Genomic DNA, 20,645 nt, shown 5'->3' with positions numbered 1-20,645 from the left:
TACTAATTTCCTAACACTGACTTTCATAAAAACTTATTACTTTCAAACTCTGATTATGAACAATTATTACAAACAATTTCCAAACTAACTTTCGAACTCTGCAATTATGACAATTATTATGACTTTGTGACACTAGATTCTCCTTCATGATTACTATCCTTTTGAAATTCGATATATTTCAGGTTAAAGAAATACTACATTCTTCACGATAGATTTTTTAAATTTGAATTTTAGAATTCCATAAAATCAAAATCGAATTTAATTCAGCGATTTCGGGAACTTTTAGAAAGCAAGATCTTCTGTAAGTTGTTGTATTAGAAAACTTCGGTACTGAAAGGTAGGGTCAAAGCTTTTTTGATTTTAGAAGAAAGATAATTGAGAGAGAGAGAGAGATTTTTTGGTTACAAGTCATTACTGCTTTTTATTTATATTTTTTTAAGAAAGTTAAAAACATTTTTTTAATTATTTAAATTGGATTAATTTAAATAATTAATTTAACTAATTAAATTTTAAAATGATTATATATTATTAAATTTTTATTCTTTTATTTAAAAAAATTTTTTTTACAAAAAGTGTTTTTTCTATTAATATATCTATAAAAAATAATGTGAGCACTAATTGATTTAGTATCCCTAAACAATAAATTGATTGACCATCCAACTCCATCTAGTGACGAATAAATAAAAGCAAAGCAAATATAATAAGAGATTGTGTTGCCATCTATCGCTATTGGATGCAATTAGATAATCAACAACAAAATAACGAGAAACTTGATAATTCCTCCTTTATCAATCAACGTGATTCGGCACTTTGCAGGGCGCGTTTTTTTCTTTCAAAATATTTATTTCCCTTTTTATCGATTGAGGACGAATTTAACCGTTTTCGTGTGAGATCGTAAGATGTTGTCAGCATTGAGATCGGTCGAAAATATTTACTACGCGCCGAGAGACGCCAAGACGAGAGGATTGTGGAAGTGTGGAGGACTGAGAGGAGACGCGTGACGATGCACGCGTGCCGAGTCGTCTAGCAATTTTCTCTTCAGCATACGATACAAAGTATTGCGGACGAGTTTGGATACGTAGCGGCACGACAGGAGAGTTGGCGTAGAGTGTTGCTGTTAGTCACCGTGTTCCGGATGTCGCGCGCCGTGTGGTAAACAGCGGTGAACACTGGTGCGTCTCGCGACGACGGTGGCGGGAAAGCGACGACTTGTCATCAGATCGTAATAAAACACGCGCAGAACCGTTTCTCTCGGAGCGAACGCAAATGGCACTGCTATTCACTAGCATGTGGGACTCGACGTTACTTCTGAATACCCTAACCCCAAAATTCTACGTCGCCCTCACCGGTACGTCGTCCCTCATCTCCGGTCTGATTCTCATCTTCGAATGGTGGTACTTCAGGAAGTACGGCACTTCGTTCATCGAGCAAGTGTCATTGAACCACATCTCGCCGTGGATCGGCGGAAGCGACAACGCTAACGATGGCAGTGGTACAAGCCTCAGCAACTCTGGAGGCTCCTCGAGTCACCAGAACGTGCCCGAGTGTAAAGTCTGGCGGAATCCGATTAATCTGTTCAGGGGCGCAGAGTATCAAAGATTTTACTGGGCTACTAACAAAGAGCCTCTCACATATTATGACATGAACTTGTCTGCACAGGATCATCAGACATTCTTTACCTGCGAAGGCGATACTGGTATGTTTCAAATGTATATAACTTTATTTGTCCATCGGAAACACTTGGAAATATCGATCGTTAATATTCTGTATTAAATGTATAATTATTTTAGTTATAATTATTATATGAAAAGTTTCAATATCTGTTAGAGATGCTTTCCAACAAAAAATAGATTTGATGTTTGAAGCTAAACTTCCATTATTCATTTTTCTTTCTTTTCTCTCAGTATTTGAGAAAAACAAAAGAGAAAAGAAACTGTGTAAAAAGAGTTCAGCCAAAAAGAATAGATCTTCTGTGTCTCTTGTTGAAAAGCATAAGTTAAAAATGTTTATTTCGAGATGTATGATAAATCAGAGATTAATTCTGTCCTTTTGATTCTAAGGTATTTCGAGAGATATTGAGCTAACAGACTCTTCTCTTACAGGTAAAGCAGAATATGAAATCATGCAAACGGCTTGGAGAGAGCGCAATCCAGTAGTGAGAATACAAGCGGCACACAGTGCTCTTGAGCGTAATCCCGATTGTGCACCAGCTTATATTCTTCTTGCGGAGGAAGAGGCCACGACTATCATCGAGGCAGAGAAGATTCTGAAACAAGCTTTGAAAGTGGCCGAAAATAATTATAAGAAATCGCAGAATACGCAACATCAGGGATCCGTAGCTGAGGCAATACACAGAAGAGACACAAATGTATTGATTTATATCAAAAGAAGATTAGCGATGTGCGCAAGGAAGTTAGGAAAACTTAAGGAGGCAGTGAAGATGTTTCGTGATCTCACAAAGGAGGTACCGCCCATCATGAATGTATTGAATATTCATGAGAACCTGATCGAAACTCTATTGGAGATGCAGGCATACGCGGATGTGCAAGCTGTTCTGGCCAAGTACGATGACATCAGTCTACCCAAATCAGCAACCATTTGCTACACAGCGGCGTTGCTGAAGGCTCGTCTGGTGGCGGACAAGTTTTCACCAGATATTGCTAGCAAACGCGGTCTGACCACCGCCGAGATGTCGGCGGTGGAGGCGATCCATCGGGCTGTAGAATTCAATCCTCACGTACCTAAATATCTCCTGGAGATGAAGCCACTCATCTTGCCTCCTGAGCATGTACTAAAACGTGGTGACTCCGAAGCGATTGCGTACGCGTTTTTCCATCTGGCACATTGGAAGCAGATAGAGGGTGCCTTAAATTTACTCCACTGTACTTGGGAGGGTACGTTCAGAATGTTACCTTATCCACTTGAACGTGGGCATCTGTTTTACCCATATCCAACGTGCACTGAATGCGCCGACCGGGAACTCCTGCCAACGTTCCACGACGTCAGTGTCTATCCGAAGAAGGAATTGCCCTTTTTTATTCTTTTCACCGCCGGTCTGTGCTCATTCACTGCACTGTTGGCTCTGTTGACTCATCAATACCCGGACACCATGGGCGTAGTTGCCCGTTCGATGCTTGCCTGGTTCTCCCATCCATTTTATTATCTTCTTGACAAACTAGCTATCTTGCCCTCTAATTTATTGCAGCAGCTCTCTAGAATATAAGGCTGTATTTCCATATGATCTCTATTAATGTAAGAACTTATTGTGATACTTACGACATACTTATTGCTTTATTTTTATTGTAGGCGCCTTTATGAGGTATGTACGTAAATGTGTAAAAAATTCCAATTTACCATTTTTGTCGTGACTGATACAGTACTGATATCTTATAACGACGATTATGTGTTTATGTACCGTTAAGTTCGAATCTGAATTCGAAACAACGGACAATGAGTATAACAGTAATAAGAATTTTAGACAGTAACGTTTTTGTTACGCGTATATATAATATATATATAAATTAGTAATATATATGTATGTATAAAATACGAAATAATTATATAAAATATGTATAATATCAATATATTGTATAATATATATGTATATATATATATTATATAATATATTATTATATGAAACATGTGAGAAAAGATGTATCATTGATCAATCATTACATCATCAGTACTAATATGCGGTTATACAAATTTATGTGAAATGGCAGTTGGGTGCTAAATAAATTCTCTTTGTTTTATCGCATTTATATTTATTCAATGATGGATATTACCAGTAGCTTGTAATGAGGTGAAAGATCAAGGCAAATCAGAGATCTTGACATTTCACGTGTCGACAGAATAGGAAGTAAATTCGGGCACGTTCAATCGACCAAAGCGAAAGGATTGATATCCCTTCGCGTGTTCTTCCGCAATCATTCTTACACAGCATATAACAACGAGAATATTAATATCCTTCACGTAATTACACGTATAATAATTATATTATACAATTTTTTTACGAGAGTCCGCCGAAATAAAAAATAAAAGACAACGTGTCACAAGTACGACGGATTAGTTTCGTATTCTCTCAATCATCCTATAATCATATCCGATTTCTGGTCTGCCTGTCTATTGTGAGACGGTTATGATAAGAGAAGAAGAGACAGCGGGAGCGCGAGAGAAAGATATAAGACACTTGGAAGTCAGAGGACCCAGGTCTCTCTGGTACTCCGGGCTAGCTCCAGCCGCAACTTTGATTTTGTTTCAAAAACATTCATTCTCGATTAAATTCTTAACTGATATAGTATAATAAGGTGAGATAAAATTTGTCATTTCATATATATGTACAATATCTCTTTATAGTTTATCTATATATATCTATATAATTTACTTAAACGGACATATGTACGTAAAACGTCACGCGAGGAATTACGATTAAATAATTATCTTCCGTACACAGCTACAACTCTCCTCGCATTCACAGCTATGAGAAAGGAAGGAAGAGGGAAGGGGGAATGAATGTTTACGTAATATAAGAACATGTAAAAACTTTCAAATGTGATCCTTAAGATTCGCTGTAGTATAATGCTTAGTCCTTAATTTCATACCGCGTGTACAATTAGCTGTATTTATCGAAGAATTACTAATCTACGAAATAGGAAATATTTTGAGTATTCACCTCCCGCTAGTATCCGAGTCTATCTTTTGTACGTAGCCTTCTCGCGCACTTGCTAAAATTACGTTAAAATTCCCCGGGATGGAAATTCGCTGATTCCGTCCTACCGTTTAGTAGGCTCTTTTTTTATTGCCGCAAATTATCTACGAAAGTCCACGCAGTGTTTCTCTCCTTCTTTTTTTTCTTTGCTATACATACAAATTACAGATTGTCCGCTTCACGCTCAATCAGCTTCACGCTAAGATTGCCACGTTAACACGTCACTTCACTGTGTCTAGGTTTGATCGTCTCCACATTTCTCTACACAAATAAGGCACCTTTAACAAATTACGCTGTTTATATAAGCTACACTCGATTTAGCAGTCTAACGCCCTCAGTCAATGACGTCACGTCTGCGCTGCGGCGATAGCTAATTCGTAATTTGTCAATCGAGGCATACGTAAACAACAGCAGTCTTAATGTATCGAACAAAAAACGTTATATATAGTGGATATATGTAATCAACTGGATACCAAAATTCTTATAGATCATTTCCTTCTTTCATCACCTAATTTCTCAAACGACGATAAATATTTTTAACTTTCAACGAAGCGCGCTCATTCTCTTCAACTAAGTCATGTTCTCTTAAGATATTCATATATTCCATTCATCTATCGAAGTTTCTTAATTTATCAAACGTCGAGATCGCTTTGAATTCTGCTAAAAATATTTCGTATCGTTCTTGCCCACCACGAAAGCAAGGAATAACGTCGAACTCAAAGAATAGCAATCTATTCGAATTCTATACGTTTAGCCTAATCGAGGCTATCTACATGTTCAAGAGGAAAGCGGTTTTTCCACTCTAAAACGTCATTTGTGCTTGTGGAATGCTAGAAAATAGCGTTGTCCAATCGAAATTTCAGCTTACATGCCCAGAAAAAACTTTCCGTCTTTTTCCCCGCTATCGTGCAATTGTTATAATACGAAAAATTACAATTTTTTATTTACACAATGAAACTAATAGAAGCTGTTTCTCAAAATATAGCATAATTTAAGCAAATACGTTTACCGAAGAAATTGTGAAAATATCTCTAACGCCAATTACAATAAACAGCAATATATAATTAAATGTCTTTTTTTACACACACGTTATCGTATTTTTATCATAACTTGTGAATATACGGAACAAATTTCCCGACACGATAGATTGACTATATGCTTACTGGCTGGCACGCAACTGCCGATTGGTCAACAGAGTTATTAAATAGATGTAAAAATTGTGGAAGAAGTACCACAACACATATTGATATCCTTTCTTTTTACCTCACGAAAGAGTTTTAACTGAAATGTGATAGACGGAGAAGATTGTTAATCTTGATATTAAAGAGTACCGTTTGCGAAATATTGATATCGATCATAGAGTTTAGTGGACCACGAGTGAATGCTGCCTTCGACTAAATCCTCAACATGTCGACGCAATTGATCCTCCGTTAACGTAAGGTGGAATCTATTCTTGAGACCTTGAACAGTTGCCGCTCCACCACTGCGGAAACACGGAAGCTGAGAGCCTGCGGAAAAAAAATCAATAAAACTCATTGAGTTATACGGGTTTAAAATGCACGCGAACAAATGTATGAACGGTCAGTACAGTTTCTAGTACTTACCCGACAACATGATCTCAACAAGGTTAACTATCTTCTCCATGTGCTTCCGCGCCGCAATTAAGCCTTGAAGAATGAGGCTCTTAAAGTCCTCGAAAAGTTTAGACTGATTGCCACCCATCACCTCGACAAATTCCGGCGTTAGTTTAAATGGGCTAGTCTCGAAACCGAGATTTCGCGGCGAAGTTGACAAAATGAATCCGAAATCTATATGGATTAAATGACCATCACTGTGCAGCAAAATGTTGCCATTGTGACGGTCTTTTACTTGAATAAGATAGCTGACGAGGCAATACGCGGCACAGCTCTGAATGAAATTCCTCTGCGCCATACGGAACGTCTCTGAGGTAGAATGGCCGAACTCTCGTTCGAAATATTGGAAAAGTGTTAATTGGCACTGCTTCTTCACTTGGTGGAGCGAGACGGTGTTCAGGATAGGTTCAATCAGACCACTATCGTTTGACAGACATAGTATTCTGTGACAAAAAATCAAATTATTACTCAAGAGAAAAATCGTCGAATATTATTATACAATGAATTTATTATCAACTAATAATTATTTCCTCAATAGAGGAGAACAATTAACTTTTTTCACAAGACGAAAATTTCCAGTAGTAACTTGTACTTACTTATACGGTCGTACCCAAAGGGGCACTTGTTCATCTTGCCAAATCTTTTGCAACATTGAGAGCAACTGTGAGGCGAGAAGTTCTTGTCTGAGATCATCACCGCATTTTACAATTACCGCGAGTAATCTCCAAGATGCCAAGTGCCCATATGGACTGGAAGCTCTTATGCGTCGTTGCTTCAGCTCCCATGGCTCCTTGAGAACCGCTGCCGATGGATCCTCGGGATCATGACTGAAAGTTGCGCTCGGCGTAGCTGCCATTTCGCTCAATCTTCTTTTAATGTCGCCCGGTATAAAAATTGGTTCCCTGCTGTCGGACGATTCTTGACTCAGTTGCGATATAGTATCACGATCTTTTGGTTTACGAAGCTGTAAATACTGAACAAATGGAAAAGTTAGACTATAAATCAGAATTAAAGAAATACAATAAGGTCACTCGAATAAGATATATACCTGCTGTGTGATCTCGTCGTCTTCCTGACTCCAACAATCATTAGGATCGTCATCGGGGAAACCAAATGCCACATCTGTATTCCTAACAGAATAAGGCGAGATATTTTTTACAGGAGTTTGTCGTACCGCCGAATTCTGTTGACTATCTGAAGTGGATATGTTAGACTGTTCACCGCCTGTTAAGTTCTCCTCAGACTTAGTGTGCCTTAACGAGCTGCCCATTATTTTCGTCGGCACAGGCGATGTATATAAATCCTCCACCTCTAATACTTCCATATATATTATATAAGGTGCCTAGAATAGTATATCGATATTCAAACGATTTGCAGTAGTGATGAGAAAGTGAAACGAAATGTCTGTACCTTGTCTTTGCTATTAAGAACGGCAGCATATTGTGGCGGAACTCGCACGATATGATGCGGTAGCGTACTGTGCAGAGGAAGCCACACCCTCGCAGGGAGATTCAAATTAAGCGTATTGAGCTCTGCCACTAATTGAACGGTTTTACTTTCCTTTGTTGGGATAGTCCCGAGCAATTTACCAATTGATATTAGAGCTTGAATAAATTCGAGTTCTGGCGCGAGTCGGGGTGCCTGAAAATATATCATATCATACAAGATTTATGTTAAAGCTTCAAATAGAACGCTTGCTACTTTCGTACAAGATAATAACTCACATTACAAAAACAATCGGTTTTTTGGCCTCGCAAATCGTTAACCACACCTTGGCAGGAATAGAAGCAGGTACAGCCGTTGTCAAACGCTCGACCAGAGCTCAGGTCCCCAAGACTTACTTTATTTATTATACCTTTTAAAGAATACCCCATTGAATAATCACACATTGTGAAAATAATTCTCATAACGTATAATTTATTGGTTTAAAATGCGTGTTAGTTTAAATAATTACCGGAATGACTACGGCGTATAGTCTGGAATAATCCAGTAGCGTCGGACTGAGATCTTTGGTGAGTTTTCTTATTCGGCGACGTAAGAGTTTGCGTCGAAGGCAATGGTGATGGTGCTGGAATTTGCAATCCAGCAACACGCTGCTTTCGACTCTCATTTCCCTTTGGCCTAAAACATAACACATAGAAATAAATTGTTTGCTTAAAATATTCACATACGATTGTGTGTTCACATGAATCATTAATCTATAAAAATTTCCAAAATACAAAATTTTTTCATTATTTTACTGTTTATTAATCCTACCTGAGTTCATCTGATAGGATGAGATTTTTCAATTTGGTCCCATGAGACTTCTTCTTTGACGGTAAATGAGCATCAGAACTGTAAGCGTCTAGCAGCCAGGCACATTTTAATGAGAAATCTGCTGACTGTCTACATCTGCAAAGAAATTCGTTTAGTTTCAATCCATCCAAATTATAATGCCACGATTTATTAAATACGTAATTACACATAAATGATCTTCTAATAAAGATTCTGTATTTACCTATGGACAAGATATGGATAAAGAACTTCTGTTACATCGTGAAGTTGTATATACATCACAACTAACTGTGGTAAATAAAAATCCACATCGTTATCCGGAAAACTGAACATCTTGTTACCTACAATATGACATATTTACCATCAACAGAGTGCATTAAAAACTTTTTATTTCACAATATTTAAAAAGTTATATATGAGATTAAATTCAAATATGATACGTGAAAAAAACTTTTTCTGATGTTTACCTAGATAACTCTGAACGCCAGGTTCTTTGGAATTGAACAGATAAGATATAGCCATGGACATGTCAAATATCTGGCTCTCGAAAAGTCGCAACAGACAGCCTTCGGAAGGTTTCGGTTGCTTCGTCTCTTGTTTTTGTCGACGGATGATGTCCGATTGCTTTTTCACCGTTTCAACTTCTTGCTGCTGCGTTGCAGTCGTGCCGCAGCAAAGGGTCATGGCCGCTCCAGCCAATTCACTCTGGCTCGTATCGGCCACGGACGGCGATGACGACACTTGCATAGCGCCTTGATAAATATCGACGCATTCCTGATAGTCATGTTGATTATCGTTGCCACGTTCTCGCACACTCACATTTGATCGCGGTTCCTTCGAGCAACATTTACCATCGTTCGCGTCGTCGCACCGGGAACGATCCCCGTTGTTTTCGTTCTCGGGGGATACAGGAGACGCTGGACTGTCACTGAGACGCGTGGACAGTTCTACAGGTGACACCGGCACTGACATCGACATTGACACTATACCGGCACTGTTCTCCATACCGTCCACTGCATCGACCGAATATACGTCACCCGGCTGCGACACGGATGAATCGAGGCTCTCACGACTGTGCAGATGATCCACGCTGGATTCGCGAGTAGCGGGCGCGTTCGTGGCGTCGCTCGAGCCGCTGTCGGAGCCACAGAGTATACCGGAGTCGTCGGAACCGAGACTGGCCAGATCTTCGCGTTCTCGCGCAGTGCGCGCGCTCTTTCCGCATGGTCCCGAGGACGACGATGATACCGTTGTCGTTTTAGAGACCGACGAAGGTGCGGGATTCTCGCATTCCGGACTCGGGGTAACGTCCACTTCTGGAATCCGTTGCAGAGCGGAGTCCAAACTCCGATTTCTATGATGGTGTGTCAGCGTTGTTGCGGTTGCCTGAGGCACCGGCGGTAATAGGATACCCATTGATCTACAAGTAATAAGATGTATAATTAATAATCAAGGTATTTTCTCGACTACGCTGCGTAAATTACAATATTTCGAATTTTGCAAATGTATAGTACTTATGATTTTTTAATACAAGAAAAAAGAAGATAAAAATACAAGGTGTTTTGTAGAGCAATATGTTTTCTATATAACAACCTGTATAATTAATATATTTATTTAACTTCTCTATTTCATTTTACAAATATGTGTTTGATGTCCTTAATATCACTATCACTCATGTAATATTGCAATATCACTATTCTGCATTACTTTTTAATGCTTTAAACACTGTATTTTTACGTTTATAAAATCAATTTTTTAATATACTAATAAGTACACTTTGTATTTTTTCTTCTTTTTTTGTGTTGCAAAAGAGTTTCATCATCTATGTTATTAGCGTATTAAACGTATTTTTTTATAAGTAATATTTAAACATTTCTTGTGTACGTTTTTATATTCTTCGTTAAGATTTCTTTTTGAACTGAGAAGAATTGCACAAAACATCAGCTAGCTCCAGTTTCCAGTTGGCGACTGCGAAAGTGCGACTGACAAGGAAAATAGATACAACAGTGCCGCGGCGCGTGATTGCGATTATTCGTTGCGGTGATTATTAATATTGATGACGCTGTCGCCGTCGCTGCCAATTTAAATATCTCGGCTTGTATTCCTTCATTTCACATGCGACGTAACTTCCACGTCGATTCCGACGTCGTGGACGCCGTGGCGTCGATCGCATACACGAGACAAATTTACGATCGCTTTTATTCAACAAGTGCCAGGAAATGTCGGAGGCGCGCGCCAGACGCGTCACAAATAGCTCGCGCGTGTGTCGCGGAACGACCTCGTCGAGTATTCACGGGGATCGGAAGAAACAAATACCTGAAGTCCAAACTGTGGTTTCGTTGATGCGTGGTCAGTCTGCTGCGTGGACTGATCGACGGATTCGGCCGACCGTGCACGAGAGGAACATTACAGCTGGCCAGTTTGTGCCGTTTGATGTGTGTCACGCTTTCCTGGCGCGTAGGTCCACCAGTCGGCGTCACTGCCACCACTTCGCTCATATTAGAGTCGAGTACGAGCATCGGCTCGGCTAACAGTCATCTGCTGGCCATGCTGGGGCTTCACCTACAAAACGCAAGAAATGAATCAGCGACATTTCTCGAACGTCAAAAATATGCATCATGTTAAAAAAGATTCTATTTGACATATTATTATAAATATAAAAATATAGGAAAACAACTTTATCATGTATATCCAGACTACGTTATACATATTTACTTGTAAGTACGGATCATTTCAACAAGATTGCAGCTATGTTGCTTAATCAATATTTATTGTTTAAGTAAATATAACGCAGTCTGGATCTGGATATATGATAAAATTGTTTTCCTATATTTTTATATTTAATATGTCAAATGGAAACTTTTCTTTGCATTGATGCTTCTTTGTGTCATTTAATATATCCAAGCATCGTGTAACAAAATGATACAAAGTATCCCATGATACAGCATAGAACTTGCAACAACATTGCTAGAACATTGTATAATATTGCTGAAATAATTTGTACTGTGATATGTATGTAAACTACTATGCACACTCTTTCTTTATGCACAATTCTGAAGCGATTTTTCGATAATTATACGGTAAAGAATTACGGCATGGATATACTATAATAAATGATGCTAATTAATGTTAATCCCCTTAGTACACATGATGAGTCATTCGTGTCCCGGCTTAATTCTCATCAGTTTAACAAATATACAAAAATTATTAAGTGAGTTGTTAGATTATTATTATTAAGTGATTCTTACAGATAGACTTTAACATCTTTAAAAAGTATTTATACACGTAGAAAAATATTTATGATATTTACATTAATAATATTTACTTGTTTCAAGTGTTATATTTCAAAAGTTCCACAAATCTACCATAATAATTAAGTTCATCACAAGCATCAAACTTATTCAAACTATTTTCTGAATCCTAGTAATTTTTACTGAAGTTTAATACTTCAATCAAGATGATTAAATTAAAACAAATTCGATTTACTTTTATTACATATAAAGTTGCTTCTTCAATTTCGATTTTACAGTATTCTTTAGAAAATAACTTCTTATTCTTAATATACAATAACAAGTTTTTCTAAAATGTGTAAAATATATTTTACAATTATTTACAAAAAACTATTGTCGTTTATTAAAAGTAACCGTTATTTAAAAGAAAGGAAATTAATTGATTAATCATTTTTTTTAGCAACAGAATGATATTTTTCTGTACGTAAATATTGTCTTAAAAAATCATATATAAATGTTATAATAGTGTCAAATAATTAGTTACCAATTAATAACTAGTTGATTATAATATAATTAATCATTTAATGCTCCTAGTTTTTCGAAATGTGTAGTACATGAACGACCCAATCGTGTGTGTACTAAGGATTAAGTAACGCTAAGTATCAGGTACTTAGTATATCAGAAAAGCGTAAAGAAAATTAAATGGCTCGCTCGATTTCTGCACGCGACGATATCGTAACTCGAGAGACGATAAACTTATTTCCGGTATTCTCATTATTTTTGAAAACGTTATGATTGATAACAGCGAATGATATCATTTTTTGAACTTGTGACACAAATATCGCGCATATAACTTGGGTCGTAATGTCAACGATTGCTCAAGCACGAAGAAGAACACGCTCGGATAACACGCGTCCAATTCCGTTATCAGTCGCGCCTGTCAAATATTGCGATAAGGAAATCGGTATCTCGAATCGGAGAGAGGGTTCATATCTCTTAATTAATACATACGACAAAGAGAGGTACGCCGCGATATGTTTTGATTACATAACGTCTCGATATCGCGAAAAAAGAACCACGCGCAGGAACAGCCGCAAAACTAAGCTACCAGAAATCGTGCATCTGTCTGGAAGGCCAATCGCGCCGTTTTAATGTGTGGATAAAACGCGAAATTAAAACTTCCTTCGAGAAATAAGTGTTCATGACGAATTGAATTCCGTCTAGTCCGTACAAATGTCGCTTCAAACGATACGATTAAATATAATATCTTATAATTCAGGCGAAATTTTAAACCGTTCTGCAGAAATCAGAGATTGAAAAGAGAAAGCGAAGAATCTGCAATCTTGAAAAGTCTGCAGCTTTACGATATATAATCCTGACGTTCCTTTGAATATGAATATTAAGTAGCTGGAGAATAAATCTCTTTTTATAGAAATCATCAAGCAATCATTAATCACGCGAAATAATATTTCGCTGCTCCAGCTAGAATCGCCGCTGTTTTTTCAATGGAAGAAAATTATATATCACATAGATGTAGAATTCATTACAAAAAATATTCTATATTTTATCATCTGATTGAGTGTTACAAAAAGACTTTCTTGATATCACATAAATATGACAAATGATTCAGACATTAAATTCTGTCATCTATATTGATTAAATGCAAAATATATCCAATATCGCAATGCTTTCTAATCCATTTTAGCGAAACGTGATCGTTGAGTGTAAAGACGTATGCACAAAAAGAGCAGCTTTGTTGGGATATTTAAAAACTTAGCTTTTTGCTGAGAGCTATGAAAATAATAATTACATAGGACGCTCAAGCAGACCGCTAATAAATGTTAAAACTTTTTGCAGCATCGTGTTTGAATTTTCTGTATAGTTACTTTATAGTCCAATAAAATTATATTAAAATTTGCATCTACCTAAAGTTTGAGATATTTCAACACAATTGTACTTTTCGTGCATATATGCGTTTTGAAATGATCACGGACAACAATTGAGTAAAAGGTCGACGAAAAGTCAAAGGGATTTTTGTTGAATTATCCGCGTTGCAACGGTAACGTATTGAAAAAGTCATGATACGTGCAATACAGACGTGTAGAAAGTGCGGCTTTTTATCAATTCGAACACTTTCTAGGATCTTCCTGGCGCAGTATAGCGCGCTCCATTCTGTACACAATTATCCCGCGGGTAAATAAACGCGAGTACAAAAGACGATGCAATATTCCCGGTTACGTAGTGAGTTACATGGAGAATAAGCGCTTCAACGAAAAAAAAAAAAAACTCATTCTCTGAACTTTTCTGCGTCGAACGTGAAAACCGCGTATATTATACTTTGAAGCTGTACGTTAATAAAACGCTTCGACTAATGATTTTTCATAATAAATTCTCGCGATGTCAAATATTTTAATAAAATTTAATATTCAACGATCCTTTATTTTTCAAGTGAACGTATGTTTCTGAAACTTGTGAAAACTCGCCAAACGAGCTGAGACTCACTCACCGAGTGAGTTTCACAATCTATATAGAACGAATTTGAGAGACGCTCAAGTTGTGTGAGAAGTACAAACAATAGAGAGTCGAAAACATTAAAACACTAAACTCTCTGACAGGCTTTAAAATAATCCCTCTAATTGCGCAAACGTGCCGTCAACGAAGCTAACTATCTATTAACCGCTATTTCTTCATCCGAGGGTCCATCTAGTACGAACATTAACTGCCGAGTGAGAAGTTTACTCCCACTGTCTTTTACGTTGTTACATTTTCAAAACGACGAATTACTTGTTCACGTGACAAAAAAGATTGTGCGTATGGTATTTGAAAGATCGCGGCGCGCGGGTGTTACGATGCGGAACCGCGGTTTCTATCTCGACGTACGGATCGGTTGCGCGTTGCAAAATCCGCCGACTTGAAACTCGCGACATGCGTGGTACCATGTGCTTTCACCGATCTGCTTCGGTGCCGGTGTGTACTCGACGGTACGAATGTACTCGTTCCATGAGCTCCAAAAATGCGATGAAAACGATCGACATCGTTCCCAACCGTACACTGTCTTCTTGCGTTTATTTATCACGGAATAATATTCATTTTATAAAAAGATTAAAAGCGCGAAACAGGTTTAAGGATCGACGTAATAAAAAAAAACGTAAAGGCCTGCGAGTTACATCAGCGCGCCGCTTTAAATGGATACACACGTATATCTATCGTTTTATATACATATATATATATATATATATATATATACCTATATATACAATTCCGGTTGATACTTGAACTGGTTCGTTCAATCTCACTTGTCGATACCGGATGTCGATACGTCACATCGAAGCGAATCGTTTATATCTTAATGGACTTTCAGTATCTATAATTATTACATTAAATTTCGTAACCATCATGTCTAATAATTTATATAAAATCGATTATTTTAAATAAATAATTAATTAAGATTGTTTATTATTTCCACGTCAATCCATATGGAAATAATTTAAATACATATAATTACAGAGCACTTTATTATTTGCCTCTTGGCAATGTCGAGAGAGAAATTTAATGTCCCGCATAGTTAAAAGATTAATTTCTTAAATCATGGTGCGATAATTATCGCTGCTACTCAATCTTTTTATGATTATCATGTTACATCAATACTATTATATTCGCGGATAAAAAGGGAGATAGCTTTTTTCTTTAAACTATCGCGGCACAACGAACGCGGAGGCGGACATGAATGCAACTCCCTGTATGCGAATTACGATGATCTAATCACCTCGATGATCTAATAATTGGCGTCGGTGACCGAGCGGCTTTAGCGACTTTTGGAAGCGTGCGATTAACACGCGAGCGTTTTCGCACGCGTAGGTGCGAAACCCGCGCTAGAAAGTCGCGTGTTGAAACTCCGCGAGAAACGGCAATTCGAAGATCTCCTTTTATAAACGACTTTTGCGAAGCGAAGGACACAACACGTTCGCGGAAGAAGCTCGCGGGCGATTATATTATCGTCGCGAAGCGAAACAATGACTGCGTTCAGCAAAAAAAGATAACCTTGCAACTATACTGTAAGATTCTTTATTAAGATTGATTTATACATTTGTACTACATGTAGGTCTAGTAAAGAACCTTGCTCTATAAGAGATCATAAACGCCAGGAAGGCGTAAAAAGTTGACCAATCACAGTCGGATGTGAGGAAAACAGTCGACTATATCTTACGGCTTAAGCTTCAATTTTACGTCTTAAAATCTCATTGTGCATTGTTAAATTCATAATGTTAAATTACGTCCAATTTGAGTTACTTTTAACCATTTCTATACGTCGCCACTGCGCTTACCAACATATCGTTAATTTGACTGAAACAAACAAGTTGAATAATTTACTCAAGAAAACGTATTAAATTTAGTTCATTATTCACTAAATATATAATTATAATATGGATGTTTACTTTGAAAATGACCACAAGAAATTGATTGATTTAGATTTCGAGAGACACGCGTCAAAGTTAAAAGTAATAAAATGTTATTTAACTCAAAGGATAGCCACTATTTTTTAAATATCAATGTAGCCACTTTAAAGAATTTTAAAAGGCTGCTTTTTCTGCTGAACGTAACCAATGTTCTATGTGCGATTTACGTAAAGCAGGACGTAAAACGATGCGAAATCAGATTGTTCCGAACGAATGAAAGATCTCACACAGTTAAGCGGCAACCAGGGAAGAAAAGGGACTCGATTGAAAGCATCTGATTTAAAAGTGTCTATAAAAAAACACTTGGAATCTTTCTCGTTTATGTACATATATAAGCAAATCATTTCAGAGATTTATAAATTAAAATCTTTGAGCCGACAGAGACAACAATCGCTCGATTTTCGATAATCAAGCAGATCAAGTTCCATTTACTTAATGCGTACATATCTTCGCGAAATCAAATGCATGCGGGAAATCGTTAATTAGACATCTTATAATGCCTCATCGAGGGCCCTTCTAACTATAGTTCTAACTCTCTAAAACTTTTAGAGCAAATCTTACCTCCGAAGAGTGAAATTTCACTCTTAAAGATCGGAAATGGAGCCTACATTCTTCATCAAAATCGACTCAATTTTCGCTCTTTAAAGTAAGATTCTATTTCAAAGAATTTGGAGAGAACTTTGTAAGTTCTACGATGGAGAGGAAGAGGTTAAAATTTCGCGACGCGTATCTCGACAAAGTCTGTCTGTCTGTCTGGCCTCGTGACATTTCTGACAGTCTTTGCGAAACTTGAACGTCAACGTCGCGAAACCTTGCATGCAAAGAAACTTTTCGAGTCGTCTTTAATATGGATCTCGTAGCGGTTAAAATTCATGGAATTTCTTGTTTCTGATACGATGAATATCGAAATTCAATGTCTGATGCAACCGTATAAATTATCGCTACCGCCACCATTCTTCACGTGACACTATTTATCATATCCAAAACATACTATCGTAAAGGCCATTTTACAGCCAACTGCTGTTCTCATTGAGCAAGCACGATCAACCTTCTGAATATAATTAACAGACAGAACAGTGCTAAATCAATATTAGATAAATCTAATCGTCGGTTATCTGATAGAAATAATCTGCTGTAATTTCCATTTTCAATGCTACGGCAATGGTGGTAAAGTTATCGCGACAAGTAAACAAAGATCATTATTTTCGATAATGGAATTCAGATTATTTGAAGAAAAATTCGAATTAAAATAACTCGTAATAATAATGCACATTTGAATTACAATATTTCAAATATACATATAAGAAAAATGTTCCGATTAAATCAACAGGATTCTTCCTGTTTTTCTTCTTGTTTCTACAAGAATGGCATTTTAATGAGATCAAACAGAATTTCTGGTTATTTGTTCGGTTTCATCAAAATGCCATTCTTCTTGAGGATTGTCTCAAATTTCTCATTCTCTAAAATTATGTATCTTTTTCTTGATTTTTAGACAAGATTTTACGATTTGCTCTGATACTTTTAATATTTTGAATTTTTTTCGTATTTCTACTCTGATTTAAAAATCAATAAAATATTTTGTTATTGTTTGTGCTGCTAACATCTGTATTCAATTATTAAATTAATAGTATTCCAAAACTACGTGTGATGTACGCATATTAAACTTTTTTAAAATTAAAAATTTTAATTTTCCAGAAAATTTTGCAAAATTCTATGACTTCTCTCTGATTTTACAGACAGTTTTCAATTTTCATGACATTTCTCTTATTTCCAACTTAGTGGAAACTCTCGTGTTAAATCCTTTTGTTAATTTAATCAGAATATTGTTTTAATACATGTACAGGCATAATCAAGACATTTTTGATATCGAAATAATACAATACAACAAGAACAATTTTGCTGAAGTATTTAAAAGTTTAGCTGTAGATACAGCACTGAAAATACCTCAGTTAAGTCATAAAAATAATTATATAGGACGCCAAAACTGACAGCGAGAATGTCAAAACTTTACGCAGCAGTGCTCAGCACGCTTGAAGCTTCTACGTAATTATTTTGATAGCCCAAAATTATTTTCAGATTTATATCTAGCTAAATTTTCAGATACCTCAGCAAGATGATTCTTTCCGTGCGCTTAGCATTGAAATAACTAACAATTACATCTCGAGTCTCTCTTAAACGTCCTTAAAGCCGGCAATAGATGAACACACGCACGCACACAGAACAATTTTCGCGTGCTGTGTTGCATCGAAATCTAAAAGTATGCGGCTTGCAATATCTGACTGATCCCTGTTAACAAGATATACATAATCGTCGCATGCTCCTTTCCCGCAACGCAGAATCCGCGACGGTGAGATCTTTTGCGATTTCGATCTATGCGCTCTGTACTGCCTCTCCGTCTCGCCGCGCCGCGCGAGCGTCTCCTGGCACCATCACCTCCGCTCCGCTCCGCTCCGCGCCGCCAGCTCGCTCGCTCGCTCGCCCGCGCAGCGAGATGGGTGTGCCATGTTAGCAAGAGCGAGCTTCCTGTCGATCTTGTGCGTGTTGACAGAACATTGGAAAATCCACACCCCCGTCGCCGGTCGCTGTCGCGCCGTTCTTCGTGACGGAATCAATTACCGTCGCCGCGCTACGCCACGCTACGCCACGCTACGGCGCGACGCGACGCGACGCGACGCGACGTAAACGTCAAACCTCGCCGTCAACGTCAACTCGTTGGCACTCACCTCGCGCTCGAATCCAGGATCCCGGAGCTACGATGCTACCGACATGCCACAGCCTGCCGTCGTTCGATCTTGGCCGCCTAGCCGCGAGCCGAGTTTCACGGCGACGACGCGTGGGGACGTGTTCGCCGCGGCCGGGGACCAAGTGCGAAAGAGACGGACGGAGGAGGAGGAGGAGGGAAGGGTGTATCGTCCCGTCTCGTCTATTGTATCACCCTTTCGCGTGGAATGTGAACACCAACGAGCACGAAGTACACCGGGTATAGGCACTAGGCACAGCGCGACACTCTTCGCTCGCACTTCGTAATGGCAGCGAGCAGCAACGACGGGATCGTAGCACAGGGATCGGGGCTTCCAGGGCACTTTACGCACTTCCGCACGCACGCCCGTGTCGTTTTTCCCTGCCGCCGGCTACGCCCAACAACGCGCGTCGATCGCGGCTCCGTCGCGGGCGCGATGCGCGCGATGCATCGCGAGGGACGACCGCGACGAGCGGATCGGAGGAAATCCCAGCGACGATGCACCCGACGGCGATGGCGCGCTTGGTCGACGATCCGGCGGCTGGGTCGTCCCGCGCCGTACAGGAAGGAGCGTTCACGCTTCGATCGTACCGAAACGACGCTGGGAGACGATGATGACTGCGAGACGACGACGACGACGACGACGAGCCGCTTTATCCACACCAACACCCCGGACGTTGTTGTCTGTCGCACGACGCATTGAGCACTGACTCGGCGCGGCGCACTGCTGCCAACCGCGGCGGACGTGAAGTGAACTCTGGCCGGCCTGAATCACGGCTGCGCCGTCCAGGGATGTGCCTAGCCGGACGACGAACCCCACGCGAATATGACAAACGACGGCTTTCTCGATTCTTCGTTTTTTTTTTTTTTTTTTGAAACCCTGGCTGGATTCAATAGAAGAAGAAAAACAGCGACTGCGTAAGATTCTCTAATATGATTGATTTAGATGATCCGCTGAGGAAATTGTAACAGGGCTTTAATTACATTAAAGAAATTTACATTGCTCTTTGTGCTGAACGTAGCCTATGAGAAACGCCCCGTTTTAAATCACGATGGAAGAAAACCATGCGTTGAATGGCATTTCCGTTGATGCGCATATTTCTCGACGAGGTACGCTTTCGGATCTAAATGACTTACGCATCATGAACTCACCTCGTCGAGATAAAAACGATAAGGTGTTTTACGAATTATATAGTATCTCCCGATAATTGTTTCTTATCGGTTCGTATTACTTTCGAATTCAATTAAGTTTTGTATCTGACTATTTCCTCTATATAATTTTTTAAAAATAAACTTTCGTTCACAACACGTATAACAATCTCTAATCTATATTGTCGATACATTTTTTTACGTTTCATTTTACATATATATTGGTTGAGCTCACACATTCAATGTATCGAATAGGTATTTATTAATTAAAAAAGTTTACATTTTTTAACTATAATGAATACTCAGTAAAATTAAAACTTTTGTGCTCTATTTAATGTTCTAAAAAATAAATTGATTTTAAACACTCTCTACGACTCGTTTTTAGCTGTTGACTTATTAATATGTTTTTGAAATAAACTTTTGTCACAATAAAATATGTATAGACTATAGACG

At 38.4% G+C, this 20,645-nt stretch overlaps 2 protein-coding genes across 2 annotated transcripts; one reads left to right on the top strand and one right to left on the bottom strand.

Annotated features, from left to right (window-relative positions):
* Positions 1-1,059: 1,059 nt before the first annotated feature.
* Positions 1,060-3,305, top strand: LOC108774452 (protein ST7 homolog). Its single transcript, XM_018540561.1, has 2 exons — positions 1,060-1,696; positions 2,103-3,305. Exons 1-2 carry the CDS (start codon positions 1,267-1,269, stop codon positions 3,221-3,223), a joined length of 1,551 nt encoding a protein of 516 aa, XP_018396063.1. The 5' UTR covers positions 1,060-1,266; the 3' UTR covers positions 3,224-3,305.
* A 452-nt stretch (positions 3,306-3,757) lies between these two features.
* fwd (phosphatidylinositol 4-kinase beta fwd) lies at positions 3,758-19,091 on the bottom strand. The gene is made up of 12 exons (XM_018540618.1): positions 19,027-19,091; positions 10,933-11,178; positions 9,084-10,036; positions 8,840-8,957; positions 8,599-8,733; positions 8,297-8,463; positions 8,067-8,197; positions 7,753-7,983; positions 7,391-7,684; positions 6,939-7,315; positions 6,313-6,785; positions 3,758-6,216 (listed from the first exon to the last, which is right to left on the bottom strand). Exons 2-12 carry the CDS (start codon positions 11,133-11,135, stop codon positions 6,029-6,031), a joined length of 3,270 nt encoding a protein of 1,089 aa, XP_018396120.1. The 5' UTR covers positions 11,136-11,178; positions 19,027-19,091; the 3' UTR covers positions 3,758-6,028.
* Positions 19,092-20,645: the final 1,554 nt, after the last annotated feature.

The sequence above is a fragment of the Cyphomyrmex costatus genome, unplaced genomic scaffold (assembly GCF_001594065.2).
Source record: "Cyphomyrmex costatus isolate MS0001 unplaced genomic scaffold, Ccosl1.0 scaffold254, whole genome shotgun sequence".
In the NCBI taxonomy this organism is placed as follows: Eukaryota; Metazoa; Arthropoda; class Insecta; order Hymenoptera; family Formicidae; genus Cyphomyrmex; species Cyphomyrmex costatus.
Note: the sequence above shows the minus strand (reverse complement) of the source record. Positions and strands in the feature narration are given on the sequence as shown.

Coding starts and splice junctions, on each gene's coding strand:
- fwd (XM_018540618.1), bottom strand. CDS start 11,135: ATGCTCGTACTCGACTCTAATATGAGCGAAGTGGTGGCAGTGACGCCG. Junction 7,316..7,390: donor ACGACGAGATCACACAGCAG/GTATATATCTTA, acceptor CCATTTGTTCAG/TATTTACAGCTTCGTAAACC. Junction 6,217..6,312: donor TGTTGAGATCATGTTGTCGG/GTAAGTACTAGA, acceptor TTTTTTCCGCAG/GCTCTCAGCTTCCGTGTTTC.
- LOC108774452 (XM_018540561.1), top strand. CDS start 1,267: ATGGCACTGCTATTCACTAGCATGTGGGACTCGACGTTACTTCTGAAT. Junction 1,697..2,102: donor TACCTGCGAAGGCGATACTG/GTATGTTTCAAA, acceptor CTTCTCTTACAG/GTAAAGCAGAATATGAAATC.